We start from the raw sequence: 19,802 nt of genomic DNA, 5'->3' as shown, positions 1-19,802 counted from the left end.
AACAACATAGAACAAACATTTATACTCAGATGGGCTAGGAGCCCATAAAACTTAGTGAACTGGTGGTCCATATTATGTGGAAACGACCAGGCTTCACTAAAATGGGCAACGTGAGAATAACCCCTAACAAGTCCAGCCCCTTCTAATTGTTAAATATCACAGGTATCCCGAACAAAACAGTAACGTAACTTCATAATACTATAGGGCCCCATGAATATGTATGTACCGACTATCCATTTCAAATTGGGAGAGAGAGGGAAAAGTAGAAAGGGAGAAAAGTGAGGGAGGGAGGGGGTAGAAAAGGGAGGAGTGAGAGGAAGGGGTAGGGGGGAAAGGATGAAGAGGGAGAGGTAGTGGGGAGAAAGTAGAGGGGGTGTATGGGGAGGGGAGAGAGGAGAAGATGTAGTTGAGCTCCTTGGGAGGTATTAAAATCCTCCAACTCCAACTGAACAACTTAAACCATTCTTTCTTAGATGAGGTTCCACCCTCTTAGGTATTAAGCGCAGAGAGAGACAGTGATTAATACGGTTAAATGGAAACGCCGCATTGTTCAATATCTTTCAAGTGACATTCGCACGTTGGCTTCTTGTAACTCTTGAGACCTCTTTCCACTCCCTACTTGGTCTGGGTTTCCTCTGAGGCAGAGGTTGTGGATCCGCCGATATCTTAAATCCCAGTTGCTCAATCACACGTCTTCCCTCCTCAAATGAACGACATGTAAAGTGCTTGTTGTCGTGGGAGAAAGACAGGGCGAATGGAAAGCCCCATCTATATCTTATTTTGGCGGCTTGCAAAGTTGTAGTGAGTGGTCTGAACTCCCTGCGCCTATTCAATGTGGCAGGAGCTATGTCAGCATATAGATGGACTGAGTTTGGAACACCTGGGAGATTTGGGGAGTCTCGAGCTGCTGTTAAGATGAGGTCTCTGGTCTCTTCATAGTGTAATTTCAGGACTACATCTCTTGGAGCATTATCAGACCTCGGCTTGCCCAGAGCTCTGTGTATCCTGGTAATGTGTAGCGTACTCGGGTCTGCCTGTGGAAGAAGGGCAGAGAATAGGCTAGATGCAGTCTCTTTCAAGGACACTATTGATTCAGGGAGGCCCCTTATACGAAGATTGCTTCTCCTTGATCGATTTTCATAGTCCTCACACTTAATTTCTAGCTCATGAATGCGCTCCATTTGTTGTTTTATTTGTTCCTGATCTTCTTCAAGCGCATCTGCCACCGTATCCATCTTGTCCTCCAATGAGGAGGTGCGCTGTAATATCTCCTGCATTTGATCTGTGACTGATTTCATAGCAAGGGTCAGCTCCTGTTTAAATGTCTCCTGTAGAGTTTTTATAAGAATAGCTGTGGGCACCACAGTGTCTTCCTGTGTTAGCCCCTCCTCGTCGTCCCCTGCATTGTCCTGTCGCACGGCGAGAGGGGTAGAGATATCTGGTGCTGAAGCTGTGGCCACCATTTTGGAGCTGCCAGAATCCGACAGCAGATCTACTATTGAGCGACTTGCCGGCTGGGTGGCGCCTCCTTTCCTTGGCATGTTAACGTGCCAGGGCCCAGGATAGGAAAGAGGAGCTTTAATGTCCTTTTTGCAATAGTCGGTGTGCTAATAGGGGTATTTGTGGACTTAACGGGGGGCAAAGCTCATAGCCACCAATCCACCATCATCAAGCCTCGTGCCTGTGCCCCAAAGTGAACTGATTGTAATGTTAGTATTCAGGATAGACACCAAGCAACTGTAAAATTATCCTGCAAAGCAAATTTTTAGATTGCGCAGTACTCAAATGAAGGCAGTACGAAAAAATACACTCAGGCCCAAAGATCAACTACAGCGACCTGTCTGAATGAATAATAAATTGTATTTCCTTTATGCTGCCACCAGGTGGCGTAGTAGCACCACAAATATCCTTAGTATAGCTTGCTGTCATAGGGTGCATTCATAGAGGGGAATTTCAGCAATGGCAGTGTGCCAGATAGTATAGTTTGATCAGTAGACGGTACTCTTGTTCTAAATTAGGACCACACTATACCTCCAATAAAAACAAAAAAAAAAAAAACGGAAAAAAGAAAAAGAAAAAAAAAAACTAAATAAAATAAAATTATATTTTAGGGAAGACTTAAGCACTGATGATCAAGGCAGGGTGCAGAAAATTTCCCAATGCTTAAATATGAGTTTATGCAATATGATGCTGTTAGTATTGAGGTTGATGAGGTCGGATGGGGGGGTTGTTATTTTGAAAGCACTCCTGTTTATTGTGTGACAATTTGGTGCGCCTTTATCTGTAAGAGGAGAATGAAAGATGGCGTCGATCCCACCAAAGGAATGAAGCAATGTCTTATATATGTGAAGAATCACTGCAGTCGCCACCCCGCATCCCCAATCAGTGGCAGTGGGGGGGTCCCAATAAAGGACAGTATAGTGAAAGCAGTCCTAGTCTGAGTAGCTGAGGCTTCTCTCTACGCCCCACGAGGAGTCCAAGATGGCGTCGGGTTCGGCGGGAAATCCCCAGGTCCGTCTCCTCTCCTCAGAGACGCGCCGTCACACCAAGACAGCCGCTGGGCTAATGAGGATTCAGGGCGCCGCCGAGGATGTTAAGCCCGCGCAGCTGTGCCACCTCCAAGTGCGTCCAGGCTCCTCCGCAGGCACCTCAGCCAGGACGTAGTAGCTGGGGCACAGTGGTGACGGATCTCCCTCCACCCAGCAGGCTGAAGCGACCACCAAGCCCCGAGGGACCCCAGCGCTGAGAAGCGATAAGCTGCAGGAGCGGTGAGCTGGGGTGAGGGAGTGTGTCCGGGGGAAGGGCAGCTAGTACCTCTCTGAAGCCGACGAGACGTTCTGTATGCAGGGGTCAGAAGTTATCTAAGATGGCGACGCCTCTCTTCTCTCTCCCCCCTCACTCCGGAGATCATGATTCCCGAGCTGAGATGTGGCACACCATTCACTGCCAACTTCTTCCAGATACCGTCACCACATGAAATTCCTTCCAAGAAGTTAATTTATACTCTGTGGAGCCTGAAAAATCGCTGTTACAGCAGAGCCAGACAGGAGCTCCTAAGAAGTGCGACCGTTCCTTCTTGCAGCCAGGCCACGCCCCCGGTGGTAATTATTTTAGACGGGTCTATTATCCATGGCACACCCTCTGAGAGGTGGTCCATGTCTAGCCACCAGGATAGTGATTCTAAGACATCTTTAGAAAGAGTTATTCTGCTTTCTAGATGTCCGTTTTTTCCCTGAGCCGACAATACCTCATACTGTAATTGACGAGTATGAAATTGTGCCCATGGTACAGCAGGGATACATGATGATAATGACCCCAGTAAGGACATGCCCTTCCTTAGTGTCATGTAGGGGTTGCGCATTGCGTCTGATACCCTTGATTGTATAGTCAGTTTCTTTGCTTGGGGGAGGAAGCATCTCTGACTTACGGAGTCTAGCTGGATTCCTAGAAATGTCTGGACGGTTTCTGGATTCAGCCGGGATTTTTTGAAGTTGACGATCCAACCTAACTCCTGTAGGGACGAGATCGTATTAGATAGATGAGTTTTACACTGAAGCATAGAGTTTCCCACCACTAGAAAGTCATCTAGGTAGGGTATTATCAAGGTATCTCGTTGACGTAGATGAGCCATCACTTCTAATATCACCTTAGTGAAGATGCGGGGAGCCATAGAAAGGCCAAATGGCATTGCAACATACTGAAAGTGACGAACCTGTCCTTCCAGGGTGACTGCTACCCTTAGATACTTTTGATGTTCGGCATGTATGGGAAGATGATAATAGGCATCCCTTAAGTCTATTCCGGCCATGACACACCTAGGAAACAAGAGTTTTATGGTTGAACTAATGGATTCCATTTTGAAGGTATGATTACGCAGGAAGGCGTTTAATCTCTTGAGATTTATGATGGTTCTAAATGAACCATCAGGCTTATTGATCAAGAATAAAGGGGAATAGAACCCCTTCCCTTCTTGATCCTGGGGAACTTCTATCAGGACTTTTTTAGACAGAAGAGATAGGATCTCTGATTCCAGAGCCCTTTGTTGGTCTTGACCTTTTGGAGATGTTACTATAAAGGAATCCCAAGGGATTCGGTCAAATTCCAATTTTAGGCCGTATTGTACAATGTCCAGAATCCACTGGCTGGATGTTATTTGTTCCCATCTGGGGAGGAAGAATTTTAATCTGCCGCCCACCTCCTGGTTAGCGGTATTTGCGTTTTGGGTTATGGGACCCGCTAAAAAAGGCACCTTTTTGCTTCGGGTCCTTCGACTCCCATCGCTCCCTTTGTTCGAACGGCTTGTTCCTGGTAAAGGGACGTCTTCTGAAGGCTCTCCTGTAGGATGGAAGATACTGGTTAGGGAAGCCTTTTTTCCTTTCTCCTGCTTTACTCAGGAGTTCATCCAGCGCTTTTCCGAAAAGGAACTCACCCTGGCAGGGGATCGCACAAAGTTTTGCTTTGGCCTGTGCGTCCCCTTTCCAGTTCTTTAGCCAGAGTGCTCGCCGGGCTGTGTTCACTATGCCGGCTGACCTGGCTGCTAGGCGTAGCGAATCCACAGAGGCATCAGCCAGGAATGCTACTGCTTCTTTGACTAGAGGGAATTTCGGCAGGATTGACTCTCTCGAAGTTCTACCTCTAATCTGTTCCTCCAGTTGCTCCATCCATACTAGTAGTGACCTCGCAGTGCAGGTACTAGATATGGCGGGCCTGAACGCCCCCGTGTTGGCTTCCCACGACCTTTTTAGTAAAGCTTCTGCTTTACGGTCCAGCGGGTCTGTCAGGACTCCTGAATCCTCCACCGGTAAGACCGACTGTTTGGTTGTGGAGGCTACAGCGGCATCAACCTTCGGCACCTTTGACCAGGTATTTAGCTCCTCGTCGCTGAAGGGATAGCGTCTTTTAGAGGATGATGGTAGAAAACCTCTATTTTGCTTATCCCACTCTTTTTTTACTATTTCTTTAATAGTTTTTATGACGGGGAAGGACCTACTCTGTCCTAACCCCGCGAACATGATGTCCTGAGCCGATTTACTTTCTTTCTCATCTGAGCACCCCATCGTGCTTCTGACAGATTTTATTAAATTGTCCACACTGCTGTTGGGAAGACAAAGTCCCCCTTCAGTCTCGGACGAGCTCGGCTGGGATTCCGCTTCGCCTGAGGATATACGTATATCCTCTGACTGTGAACTGACTGGAGATTTGGACCTACTAAGCTGACGGGTACTGGTGCTACTTGTCTGCGCCAACCCCTGCATTTCTTCCCAGATTATAGCTCTGACATCTGATGGAGTCATTATGTTTTCCTGCCGTAAGGTTTGCATGATACACTCCGAACACAGTTTTTTAACGTAATCATCCGGGAGGGGCTGCGTACATAAAGCAAATTCCTTGTGCTTGGACTTGTGTGTCCTTTTCTTAGTCTAGAGGAAGGATACAGGAGGAACATATATCAGCATATAGGAAGAGACTCTTTCAAAAACTCACCCAGTGAAGCTGACAGGTACCGGTTCTGGAGGCGGATTTCGCTTGGTGGTAGAACCTCTCTGGAGGTCGACCACCACTCTTTGTGCTGCTCCTAGCGCTTCTCTCCTTGCTGGGAGAACGCTGTTGCACTGCGGGCAAGTGCGCATCGTCGGCCGGTGAAGCCATCTTACACACACCGGCCCGACGCTAGCGCTGCATTTTTAAATCTGCCGCCCATTCTCCTGCCTCCCCGGACCAACCCGGAAGCGCTCCAGCGACTTCCGGGTTAGACGCGCCGCTCTCAGTAACCATGCGGCGGCCAAGGATATTAAGCCGGCCGCCGCAGCGTGCGCGTCCTCACGGTGCCGGGCGGACCCACGGTGACCGGACCCGGACCGTGGATGTTTGGCCAGACGAGGGGGGAGGCTGCAAGCAGGGGCTCCCCCGCCGCTGCTTCTGGAACCGCAGCCCCTGCCGTTCCCTTAGATACCGACGCAGGCGGGTGCATGGCCCAGGGATCCTCTTCATCTGTAGGTAAGCTGGGTCCCTGTAGGAACAGGAAACCTAAACTGAGGAGGAGAGGGGACCGCCTCCTTTTATTCTGTAGGTTTCCTGTTCCTATGGGGCGGATCCCTCTCTCTCATGTGGGGTGCTGTTGTGGCGAAGGGTAAAAATTCAACTTTTAATTTGTGTGTGTGTGTGTGTGGGGGGGATTAGGTCTAGTTCCTCCTTATTTGCTTGGATATATATATAAGCTCGCAACTGTGAGCATGGGTCTTGTTTTCTAGATATCTGCAGCCGATTCATCAATTGTGACTTTTTTTAAAGAGTCGTAATATTTTTATGAAAATGCACCCTGGCCCTCCGCCAAGTGACTATATGTATGCCTGGTTTCTATCTTGAATCCTAAAAAGAAAGAAATGTCAGGACTAAAAAGTCATCTCAGTAGATTTAAAAAGATATACCGTATATTAGTAATAATAAATATTAAAAAAGTTTCCATAAAAATCCAAAGTAACGGCACACAAATGCATATATAATGGTGGTCGCGAGACTGAGGGAACCCCACAATAAATAGAGTAGTGTAAGGCTTCTTTCACACTTCAGTTGTTTGGCGTCAGTCAGCTCCGACATAGTGACGGATCCGTCACAATTGTTGAGAAAACGGTTCTCACTGATCCGTTTTTTTGATGGATCCGTTACTTGGGGGTTGTCTGGGAAAAGTATCTACTTTTTGGAGCATGCGCAATTGAAAAAGCAGATTGGGGCGACGGATCCGCCAAATGACGGTCGCGATGGATCCGTCGCCCATAGGCGGCCATTCTGTGGAATCGCGGACGTGACGGATCCGTCACGAACCGCCATTTCGGCGCAGAGAAAAAACGTTACAATGTCCGTCAATGTCTAGATGACATCCGCCAAATCTCGATGGATCCGTCGCATGGCGGATGGAACGGACGACCATCCGCCACAATCCGTCGCTAATGCATGTCTATGGGAAAATAGCGGATCCGCAAAAAAAAAAAAAAAATGGCGGATCCGCTATTTGACGAAAATGGCGGTTTCAAACTGACGCCAAACAACTGAAGTGTGAAAGAGGCCTAATGCAAACACTACCCAAGCCGAGTGACAGATTTATCAGATATGTTTATAATAATAAGGGTAAGTTCACACAGGGCGTTTTATTCTGCATTTTTTTTAAAGCCGCAAAACCTGATCTCTTGGCAGAAAGAAAAAAAAAAAAAAAGCACATTTTCCTTGTGTTTTTGATGTTTTTTTTGCTGCGGTTTTGGCATGCTACATTTGTCTCTTGTGCATGCTGACAATGCCTACTTTTTTGCTGCCGTTTATCGGCGTTTTTTCACCACCCATTCATGTCAATGGGTGAAAAATGTTGAAAAAAAAAAAAAAACACTGAAAGAAGCGACCTGCTCCATTGTGCAAAAAAAAAAAAAAAAAAAAAGCTGTGTGCATGAGATTTCTGAAGTCTCAGACATAGCTGGTAATGTAAACATTTGCACACAAAAAAAAGGACCAAAAACCCCCTAGTGTGAACTAACCCTAATCCATTTTCAGGTCTGGGCATATGCACATATAAGGTCGGTAGTAAATGGTCCTTGGAGGGGAAGTGACATCTTTTTCATGACTACTTTGTGGTCTCCATCTGGGGGATGCTACCTACCTTGTACATGTGCCCACGTACCTTAGCTGGATATGTGTTAGGGTACTGTCACACTGCAACTTTCCAACGATCACGACCAGCGATACGACCTGGCCGTGATCGTTGGAAAGTCGTTGTGTGGTCGCTGGAGAGCTGTCACACACCCCGCTCTCCAGCGACCAACGATGCCGAAGGCCCCGGGTAACCAGGGTAAACATCGGGTTACTAAGCGCAGGGCCGCGCTTAGTAACCCGATGTTTACCCTGGTTACCAGCGTAAAAGTAAAAAAAAAAAAAAACCGTACATACTCACATTCCGGTGTCCTTCAGGTCCCTTGCAGTCTGCTTCCCGCTCTGACTGGGTGCCGCCGTTTTTTTTTTTTTTTTTTTTTTTTTTTTATATTTATTTTATTTTATTATTTTTATATTTTTATTTTTTTTGTTCATTTGGTCATCTTATCTAATTTATAGTATGTGATTCATTTAGTGTATTTCATATTTTCTTAACCCATTCAACTCAAGGTGCCTCAGTACTGTTAATAATCAATGTTAGTTTGGACTCCTACTGTATCATCATCATGTCTGGCTATGGATATCATGGGCATTATTCCTATAACACTTGGTATCAGCTACATTGTGATATGCATCTCCTTTTCTATATATATGTTTATGTACATAACTGTTTCATCTATTTATTGCTCATTATGAGGTATTTCCTCTTCTTATTTCCTTCACATTGTAGTATACCACCTGTACCTTTTGTTTCCACTTCGAGAGCCCTGGTCTTTCCACGACTCTAACATCTTACATATCTCGCCAATTGGGCTCCATATATAGTACTAATGCCGATATAGTTCCTCTCACGTTACCGCTATATTCGCTTGCCACTACACCACACTGGGCCGACTCTGCTTTTTTCAGTTCAACACAGCGCACGCGCCGATCTCCTTTCATAGAACGCAGGCGCCGAGCGTACAAGCGATTACTGGGCACTGCGCAGGCGCGGGCGTCCGCACTGACTTCCGGTCACAGGACCGACCGGTGATTTATATAGAACGGCGCTTCCCTGACATGACAGTGCCCAGGGCCGGCGTCAACACCCGGCCTAGCCGGGCAATTGCCGGGGCCCTGACGAGACAGGGGGGCCCACTCACACAGTCATAGAGCCATCTGGCTGCTTTAACCCTTTCTACCCTTTCAATTTGCGCTGGCACAAGCATCTTCTCACTGTCAGTGCAGGGCCAGGCACACATAGGGGTTAATTAAGGACACAGCCAGCGTGACATTGTGGGCGGAGAGTTCTCCTGCTCTGTATCTCCTGACTGTGTGCAACTTATCAAGGAGACCGAGCTCCTACCAGCACCTGAGTGAGTGCAATGCTATATCGCTGTATGTTCTGACAGTCTGGGACTGGGTGACCTGGGGCGGCCATGGGCTGGGCGGCTGCAGCTGATATATATATACTACAGCAGCCTCCCAGCCCAGGCCCCCAGCACAGCCTGTATAGATACAGTGTATATAATATATATACAGGACAGGTGCTGGGGGCCTGGGCTGGGAGGCTGTTGAAGTATATACACTGCACAGTACCACTCCCCTGTATATATACACTGCACAGTACCACTCCTGTCCTGTATATATACACTGCATAGCACCACTCCTCCTGTATATATACACTGCACAGTACCACTCCTCCTGTCCTGTATATATACACTGCACAGTACCACTCCTCCTGTCCTGTATATATACACTGCACAGTACCACTCCTCCTGTCCTGTATATATACACTGCACAGTACCACTCCTCCTGTCCTGTATATATACACTGTACAGTACCACTCCTCCTGTATATATACACTGTACAGTACCACTCCTCCTGTATATATACACTGTACAGTACCACTCCTCCTGTATATATACACTGCACAGTACCACTCCTCCTGTATATATACACTGCATAGCACCACTCCTCCTGTATATATACACTGTACAGTACCACTCCTCCTGTATATATACACTGCACAGTACCACTCCTCCTGTATATATACACTGCATAGCACCACTCCTCCTGTATATATACACTGCACAGTACCTCTCCCCTGTATATATACACTGCACAGTACCTCTCCTCCTGTATATATACACTGCACAGTACCACTCCTCCTGTATATATACACTGCACAGTACCACTCCTCCTGTCCTGTATATATACACTGCACAGTACCACTCCTCCTGTATATATACACTGCACAGTACCACTCCTCCTGTATATATACACTGTACAGTACCACTCCTCCTGTATATATACACTGCACAGTACCTCTCCCCTGTATATATACACTGCACAGTACCTCTCCTCCTGTATATATACACTGCACAGTACCTCTCCCCTGTATATATACACTGCACAGTACCTCTCCTCCTGTATATATACACTGCACAGTACCTCTCCCCTGTATATATACACTGCAGAATTTACAATAGCTATCACTCATGTAAGAAGTGAAATCTGGCATTGTACTATACCTATATTTCTCCGCTGTATCTGGGCATCATGAATCGTGATATATTTTAAAGGGGGGGGGGCCCACTGAGACTCTTTCGCCCGGGGCCCTCAAAAACCTGGAGCCGGCCCTGACAGTGCCGCTTCCACCGCCAGGACACGTGCTGTGTCGGCGTTCCTCATTGGATTTACCAAACGGTCTCCCCGGTCCCGGACTACGCTCCCACGGCGCCACCTATCTATGTGAGATTACGGCCGTACATCAGATAAGTACCCCAACCTACTGGACCTCCTTTAATTTATTGTTATCTTTAGGCATAAGCCACGTTTCACTAAGGGATTAAAATCAATGTGGTGAGTTCCACTTCCACTACCCATCCCTGGGCCCCTTAGGACTACAAGACACGGGCTTAAAATCAATAAGGTATATTTACCATGTACATACACAATATCTCTTGATGGTTCAGCTTGGTTGCCTGTTTCATCACATGTATGCATCTATATTGCAGACTATTCTACACCCAACAGAGATCCCAAAACCTCTGTTACTCTGTCCTGGACAGTTACTATTGAAACTTAAAGCCCCTTCCTTCACTATCTGGGTAAATACCTAAATACCTCTTTATGTGTGATACAGATACGAGTCTAGTGCTATGATCCCACTAATCTTTTACAGCTCTATGAGATAACCTGTTTTATATATACCAACACTAATTCTATACCTTATCATGTTCTCCTATTGTTTATGAACAGGGAAGTCTGGGCCACCTTTAACCTTGAATTCTCTACTCCATTTCCATAAGACGCTATACGAATAACCTTTTGAGGGTACGTCTATCCACCCCTACCTCCTGCATTCTTTTCCCCACTGATACATACCATCTTCTAGTATCCCTTTCTTTATTTTGATGTCCTTATATCCAACCTAGGTCTTCTCATTATGATAAAAATAATTTTGTCTGCTGACTGACATTTTTTGACATGTGTCCCTTTGTATCCATACCTGTATGGATATTTATCTGTATATTGTATATATCTTGTACATTTTGAGCACTGTATATATTATATGTTTATACACTGTTTTTTCTACTTTTGTTACAGCATCATTTGTGATCAAGGCCACCGTGTGGCCGAAACGTTAATTTTTTTTGTTGCCTTATCACTTCGTCTTCATCTTCAATAAAGATATTCACTTCAGCAAAATTGACTTCAACTATGATGAGTGCAGTGATTTAATTTTTCTGGAATTTGCTGGGGTCTTGGGACTCCTTTCACTTGCACCGTCAACCTCCATCTTTGGTCGAGTGCTAGCTCTTTGTTCATTCTATTACACAGTGCTTTGGAGTTTTGAGCACCGACCGGACCCATGTCAACCGAGACCTACGTCTATGATGAAGCCACTGGTTCTACTATCCTGTCTAAGATAAGAGCGAAAACGGACTTTCTACACATCCCCAGCAAGGACATTAAGACAAGAGATTGGGAGAAAGAAAGAAAGAGACTAATCTCATTTGACTTACATTGTGCCACATTGGGTGAATATCACCGACAAGGGAAAATACCGCGGGGTTTACGTTGCAACCTGAGACCCACCCTCTTTGCCGACAACGACAAATATTGTACTACGTTTCAGAAAATCCTAAATAAGTGCTCATTCGATATTATCTTGTTAACCATTGAGTACCTCCAGGAGGCCATAAAGACTACTGAGGAAAAGATTATATCTATCGAGACCCAATTAACTACAACTTTGAGCAGTGCAGAATTCTCTACTCTAAAAGGTAAAGTTGACTCCATACTATCCACCCATCAAAAAACCTTGGAAGAGAGAAAGAGAACTAAGTTCCAGAGGGACACTGAGGACTATCTTACAAACAAAGTATACAAATGGGAGGACCCATTTCCTCGCCAAACTCGCCAACGCTTCCGTCGGACACAGAGAGGAAACTATCGCTCAGGGGGTTCCTCACCAGCAGAGGGCTCATCAGCAGGATCCGGCAGCGAGATTACTTCACCGGGCTCTCGTTTTTTAGGACCAAACGGACGCCTACCAGGAGATCGAGGAGGAAAAGCACCAGACCGTCATATGACCCCGAGGTCCCAGGTAGGAGTCCAAACTCAGTAGTAAACATATCTGATTATTCTCTGTCTCCCCTTGAGTTGAAAGTACTTAACATGGGTTTATCTTTTTGTCCTACACCTAGATGGGACGCATTTCAGTTAGAGAAAGACCTTCAACGCTTCTATAGGAGCATTAGGTTGAAGGTACACTTTGATATGAACACGACTGACAGGGGCAACGCCTCAGGTAGAATACTCAACCACGATTCACCCAAAATTACCATTGATTCCTTGGGACTCAGGAACCCGAGTACATTTATGCCACCTAGATCCCACCATGCGGTGGAAACATTTATCAGTTTACTGGATAGGGATATTAAGAGCACCATCCATGACCAGCGCCTGGGTCTTCTCCCGGTCCAACACAATCTCAATACCTCCGAGAAACAGGCTCTACATTCACTAAGCAGTAACAAGAATATCATCATAAAACCGGCGGATAAGGGGGGAGCTACGGTTGTTATGAACAGGAGCCAGTATACGGCTGAAATTAGACGTCAACTATCTGATCCCATTACCTACAGAAAATTACACACTGATCCCACATATAGTATACGCCAAAAAATCAATACGGTCCTGGATAAACACGTACAACTCAAAACAATTGATACCAAGACCAGGACATATCTCATTAATCAACATCCAGTTACCCCAATACTGTATACTTTGCCTAAAATCCACAAAAACCTCCATAATCCTCCTGGCCGCCCAATAGTGGCATCTACTAACTCCATTCTTAATCCGTTGTCCATTTTTTTGGAGAAAATTCTCACCCCTCATGCTCGCTCCACTAAATCCTACATTCTAGACACAGGAGACTTCCTGAACAAAATTCACAATATCAAAAACATTCCACCTGATAGCATTCTATGTACCTTAGATGTGAACAGCCTTTACACTTCTATTCAACATGACAGAGGCATTGAAGCAGTAACACTTACCCTTCGGGAGGCTAACGTTGATACGGGTTCGTTAGATCTATGCATTGACTTATTGAACCTTGTTCTTAGGGAAAATTTCTTTATGTTTGAGGATGATTTCTTTTTACAAACATGTGGTACTGCCATGGGGTCTAATGTGGCCCCTGCTTACGCCAATTTGTATATGGATCACTTCGAACGGACATACGTATACCCAAATTCCATTTTCCAACAGAATGCTTTAACATGGCATAGATACATAGACGATATTTTCTGCATTTGGAAAGGTGATCAAACCAGCCTACAAGAGTTCTTTAATACTATTAATGGGGTTAGACCCGAACTATCATTTACACTGGTACAGCATCGTGAGGAAATCGCATTCTTGGACACCAAAATCTTAAAAGACAAGTTCGGTAATTTGAGCACTGATTTATATGTAAAACCAACTGATTGCAATAGTTTATTGCTTTACCACAGTTGCCACCCTAAATCTACCCGTGATAGCCTCCCTAGGTCCCAATTCAAAAGGGTAGCCAGGATTGTCTCTGACTCGGAGACCAGAAAAACCAGAATACATGAAATGGCTGATAAATTCAGCGCACGGGACTACCCAACGAGACTCCTTGAGTCAGAATCATCCAAAGCCCTCTGCGATACTGAAGGTTCGGTTTTACAGACGCACAAGAACCCTAGACTCCCCTTCGTCCATAACCACCATCCCACCATGTACAGAATCCATAATCTCATCCGCAGCCATTGGCCACTCCTGACAAAGGCCTATCCACAGATTCCTATTTTCAAAGATCCTCCCCTTATGAGTATGAGACGCCCTCGTAACATAAGAGACAAGGTAGTGCGAGCCGACTTAGGCACATCTAGAACATCACCATTTAGGACACTCACAGGCCAGAGAAGAACTGGTACATTCCCTTGCCTAAGTTGCATGTGTTGTTCAAACATCATAAGAGGCAGCGAAGTCCTACATCCCCGCACCGGTAAGGCCTTTCCTATTTATGAGTATCACACATGCGAATCTAATTTTGTGATATACGTCATCAAGTGCCCTTGTGGACTACTGTATGTGGGTGAGACCACCCAAGCTATCAGAAACAGAATCTCAAGCCACAAATCCACTATAAGATGTGGCAAGACCTGGCTGCCACTACCTCTGCACTTTAAAGAAGCTCAACACACAGTCGCTCAACTACGATTTCAGGTTATTGAAAAGGTCCATCGCCCAAGGAGGGGGGGTAATCATATCCAGTTGCTTAAACAAAGGGAAACCTTTTGGATTTATAAACTAGATACGCTCCACCCTAGAGGTTTGAACAGGGAAATCGATTGGCTAATTTAACCAGTTTCTTATTCTCCCATAGGCGAACTAATCCACTGCTCTGGTTTAAATCGTTTCGCACCCCCGCAGGATGGTAAGACGTATACCCTTTAGGCGTTACACAAGTTTCCTTTTTTACAATTTTTCATTTTTTATTTTATATTTTATATTTTTTTATTCATTTTTTCATTCATCATTTTTTTCATTTTCATTTTTTTTCATTTTCATTTTTGTCATTTTCATTTTTATTCATCAATTTCATTTTCATTCATTTTATCCATTTTCTTCATTTATTTCATTCATTGTTTTGATCCATTTTTCATTTAATTTTTCATTTTTTTATTTTTCATTACCCCTTTTTTATTCATTTATTTTTTACTTATTGTTTGTTTATTTATTTATTTATTTTTTTTTTTTTATTTTTTTTTTTATTTTTATATTTATTTTATTTTATTATTTTTATATTTTTATTTTTTTTGTTCATTTGGTCATCTTATCTAATTTATAGTATGTGATTCATTTAGTGTATTTCATATTTTCTTAACCCATTCAACTCAAGGTGCCTCAGTACTGTTAATAATCAATGTTAGTTTGGACTCCTACTGTATCATCATCATGTCTGGCTATGGATATCATGGGCATTATTCCTATAACACTTGGTATCAGCTACATTGTGATATGCATCTCCTTTTCTATATATATGTTTATGTACATAACTGTTTCATCTATTTATTGCTCATTATGAGGTATTTCCTCTTCTTATTTCCTTCACATTGTAGTATACCACCTGTACCTTTTGTTTCCACTTCGAGAGCCCTGGTCTTTCCACGACTCTAACATCTTACATATCGCCAATTGGGCTCCATATATAGTACTAATGCCGATATAGTTCCTCTCACGTTACCGCTATATTCGCTTGCCACTACACCACACTGGGCCGACTCTGCTTTTTTCAGTTCAACACAGCGCACGCGCCGATCTCCTTTCATAGAACGCAGGCGCCGAGCGTACAAGCGATTACTGGGCACTGCGCAGGCGCGGGCGTCCGCACTGACTTCCGGTCACAGGACCGACCGGTGATTTATATAGAACGGCGCTTCCCTGACATGACAGTGCCGCTTCCACCGCCAGGACACGTGCTGTGTCGGCGTTCCTCATTGGATTTACCAAACGGTCTCCCCGGTCCCGGACTACGCTCCCACGGCGCCACCTATCTATGTGAGATTACGGCCGTACATCAGATAAGTACCCCAACCTACTGGACCTCCTTTAATTTATTGTTATCTTTAGGCATAAGCCACGTTTCACTAAGGGATTAAAATCAATGTGGTGAGTTCCACTTCCACTACCCATCCCTGGGCCCCTTAGGACTACAAGACACGGGCTTAAAATCAATAAGGTATATTTACCATGTACATACACAATATCTCTTGATGGTTCAGCTTGGTTGCCTGTTTCATCACATGTATGCATCTATATTGCAGACTATTCTACACCCAACAGAGATCCCAAAACCTCTGTTACTCTGTCCTGGACAGTTACAATTGAAACTTAAAGCCCCTTCCTTCACTATCTGGGTAAATACCTAAATACCTCTTTATGTGTGATACAGATACGAGTCTAGTGCTATGATCCCACTAATCTTTTACAGCTCTATGAGATAACCTGTTTTATATATACCAACACTAATTCTATACCTTATCATGTTCTCCTATTGTTTATGAACAGGGAAGTCTGGGCCACCTTTAACCTTGAATTCTCTACTCCATTTCCATAAGACGCTATACGAATAACCTTTTGAGGGTACGTCTATCCACCCCTACCTCCTGCATTCTTTTCCCCACTGATACATACCATCTTCTAGTATCCCTTTCTTTATTTTGATGTCCTTATATCCAACCTAGGTCTTCTCATTATGATAAAAATAATTTTGTCTGCTGACTGACATTTTTTGACATGTGTCCCTTTGTATCCATACCTGTATGGATATTTATCTGTATATTGTATATATCTTGTACATTTTGAGCACTGTATATATTATATGTTTATACACTGTTTTTTCTACTTTTGTTACAGCATCATTTGTGATCAAGGCCACCGTGTGGCCGAAACGTTAATTTTTTTTGTTGCCTTATCACTTCGTCTTCATCTTCAATAAAGATATTCACTTCAGCAAAATTGACTTCAACTATGATGAGTGCAGTGATTTAATTTTTCTGTAAAGTGAAAGCAGATCACAGCGGTGACGTCACCGCTGTGCTCTGTACTGCCTTACGGCCGGGAGTCAGTCAGAGCGGGAAGCAGATGGCCAGGGACCTGAAGGACACAGGAATGTGAGTATGTACGGTTTTTGTTTTTTTTACTTTTACGCTGGTAACCAGGGTAAACATCGGGTTACTAAGCGCGGCCCTGCGCTTAGTAACCCGATGTTTACCCTGGATACAAGCGAACGCATCGTTGGATCGCTGTCACACACACCGATCCAGCGATGACAGCGGGAGATCCAGCGACGAAATAAAGTTCCAAACGATCTGCTACGACGTACGATTCTCAGCAGGGTCCCTGATCGCTGCTGCGTGTCAGACACTGCGATATCGTATGGATATCGCTGGAACGTCACGGATCGTACCGTCGTAGCGACAAAAGTGCCACTGTGTGACAGTACCCTTAGGGTTAGTTCACACTAGGGGGGCTTTTTGTGCTTTTTCATGCAAATTTTCACTTACCTTAGCTCAATATGTATTATTATTATTATATTTGATAAATCTTTCACTCAGCTTGGGCAGTGTGTATATTATAGTATTGTGGGGTCCCCTCAGTCTCTCGCCCACCAATGTATGTATTTGTGTGTCGCTACTTTGGATTTTTATAGTAACTTTACTATTTAATAAAATAGAAATCTTTTTACGTTTGCTGAGATGGCTGCAGTCCTGCCATTTTTCCTCTTTAGGATTCACGTTTAGCTTATAATGCCTTCTGGGACCGCGCTCCCACACCTGGGGTTATTTTGCAGCCTTTTGATATTTCATTTTTTTATTTCGCCCGCTGTGTGGAGAATATGAGGAATAAGTTCAAGACAGAAATAAAGAGCATTTTTCATTTTTTGCAGCATTTATGAGCCACGTGCCCCATTTATAAAGGATCTGGCATTGGGAAAAAAAATGAATACAAAAAGAAAAAACAAATTACATTATTGTCCACTACATGACACACGGTAAACCGGTGTCCGCCACTGATGGGCTGCAGCGCTCACACGGTAAAACAGTGGCCACCACTGATGGGCTGCAGCACTCACACGGTAAAACAGTGGCCGCCACTGATGGGCTGCAGCACTCACACGGTAAAACAGTGGCCGCCACTGATGGGCTGCAGCACTCACACGGTAAAACAGTGGCCACCACTGATGGGCTGCAGCGCTCACACGGTAAAACAGTGGCCGCCACTGATGGGCTGCAGCACTCACACGGTAAAACAGTGGCCACCACTGATGGGCTGCAGCGCTCACGTGGTAAAACAGTGGCCGCCACTGATGGGCTGCAGCACTCACACAGTAAAACAGTGGCCACCACTGATGGGCTGCAGCGCTCACACGGTAAAACAGTGGCCGCCACTGATGGGCTGCAGCACTCACACGGTAAAACAGTGGCCGCCACTGATGGGCTGCAGCACTCACACGGTAAAACAGTGGCCGCCACTGATGGGCTGCAGCGCTCACGTGGTAAAACAGTGGCCGCCACTGATGGGCTGCAGGGCTCACACGGTAAAACAGTGGCCGCCACTGATGGGCTGCAGCGCTCACGTGGTAAAACAGTGGCCGCCACTGATGGGCTGCAGGGCTCACACGGTAAAACAGTGGCCGCCACTGATGGGCTGCAGGGCTCACATGGTAAAACAGTGGCCGCCACTGATGGGCTGCAGCGCTCACACGGTAAAACAGTGGCCGCCACTGATGGGCTGCAGCACTCACACGGTAAAACAGTGGCCACCACTGATGGGCTGCAGCGCTCACGTGGTAAAACAGTGGCCGCCACTGATGGGCTGCAGCGCTCACACGGTAAAACAGTGGCCGCCACTGATGGGCTGCAGCACTCACACGGTAAAACAGTGGCCGCCACTGATGGGCTGCAGCGCTCACGTGGTAAAACAGTGGCCGCCACTGATGGGCTGCAGGGCTCACACGGTAAAACAGTGGCCGCCACTGATGGGCTGCAGCGCTCACACGGTAAAACAGTGGCCGCCACTGATCGGTTTATCACGTGAGCGCTGCAGCCTGTGTCTGCCACTGATGGGCTGCAGCGCTCACACGGTAAAACGGTGGCCGTCACTGATGGGCTGCAGCGCTCACGTGATAAACCGGTGTCTGCCACTGATGGGCTGCAGCGCTCACACAGTAAAACAGTATCCTGCAGCCCTGGGAAACCTGGCACTGTCAGAACGGCGCTGATACGGAAGGACTGCATGTTATTTTGTCAGGGGGGGCTACTTCATCTAAAAGGGAGTGAACAGCCCCTTTAAAACAATGCAAATGATGAATTGAGGCCCGAATGTTTAGCAAAAGTGAATCTTAAACATATTTACAATAGGGGAGATTTATACAATAAAGGACAACACTGTTCCTCCAACATGCGGCCACCTGACACCTGCTGGGGCAGCGGACACCACCCACAATGACCCCCATTATAAAGCTGCCCCAATACAGCAACATCTACACCGGCCACATATAATAGTCTGCATTACAGCCGCCATATTAGTGCACGGCCTCTATCACAGCTGGTGACCAGCACACAGTGACCAGCAGGTGTCAGGGACCCCGGACTGGAAGTGCCCGTATGTCTCCCGCCCTCCGTCAGTCACTGCAGTAATAGATATAACGGCGGTTACTTCTCACCCCAGCCCGGAGACACGGCCGCCGCCAGCAGCACGGACAGGAGCAGCACGTAACACACACGGGCAGCCATCGCTATGCAAACTTCTATGACACTTCCTGTTAATCTTCCGGCTTCCGGTGAAATACAGGCCGCCATGTTGGTCCACCCCAAGGTCTGAGGTGAATAAAGATGTTCTTTCTGACGCCATCTTGTGGTGGAGTGTGAAACGGGTTCAGAAATGTGAAATTGTATTAAAGTGATTTCCACAGTACAATCTGTGACTCCTAATTTCCTCATGGACTAACATTTGCGAGATATTACGTTTCTAGAACCAGATTGTTGCTTGATAGCAGGGATCTTAAGTCTTTCGTCAAAACTACAAAGCAGGCATCTGTTTTCTGCTCCACCTTTGTAGTCACTTAGGACATGGCT

At 45.6% G+C, this 19,802-nt stretch overlaps 1 protein-coding gene across 1 annotated transcript in view; it reads right to left on the bottom strand.

Annotated features, from left to right (window-relative positions):
- The window catches only part of LOC143774988 (uncharacterized), a 65,388-nt gene extending 45,845 nt beyond the window's left edge, over nucleotides 1-19,543 (bottom strand). Inside the window, exon 1 of the mRNA XM_077262802.1 lies at nucleotides 19,391-19,543. Within this exon, the coding sequence (XP_077118917.1) occupies nucleotides 19,391-19,526 (136 nt within the window). The 5' untranslated portion in view covers nucleotides 19,527-19,543. The remainder of the gene's footprint in view (nucleotides 1-19,390) is intronic.
- Between the last annotated feature and the right edge of the window lie 259 nt (nucleotides 19,544-19,802).

This window comes from Ranitomeya variabilis, chromosome 5 (genome assembly GCF_051348905.1).
Source record: "Ranitomeya variabilis isolate aRanVar5 chromosome 5, aRanVar5.hap1, whole genome shotgun sequence".
Classification (NCBI taxonomy): Eukaryota; Metazoa; Chordata; class Amphibia; order Anura; family Dendrobatidae; genus Ranitomeya; species Ranitomeya variabilis.
The sequence above is the reverse complement of the archived record's forward strand: the minus strand, read 5'-3'. Positions and strand labels throughout refer to the sequence as shown.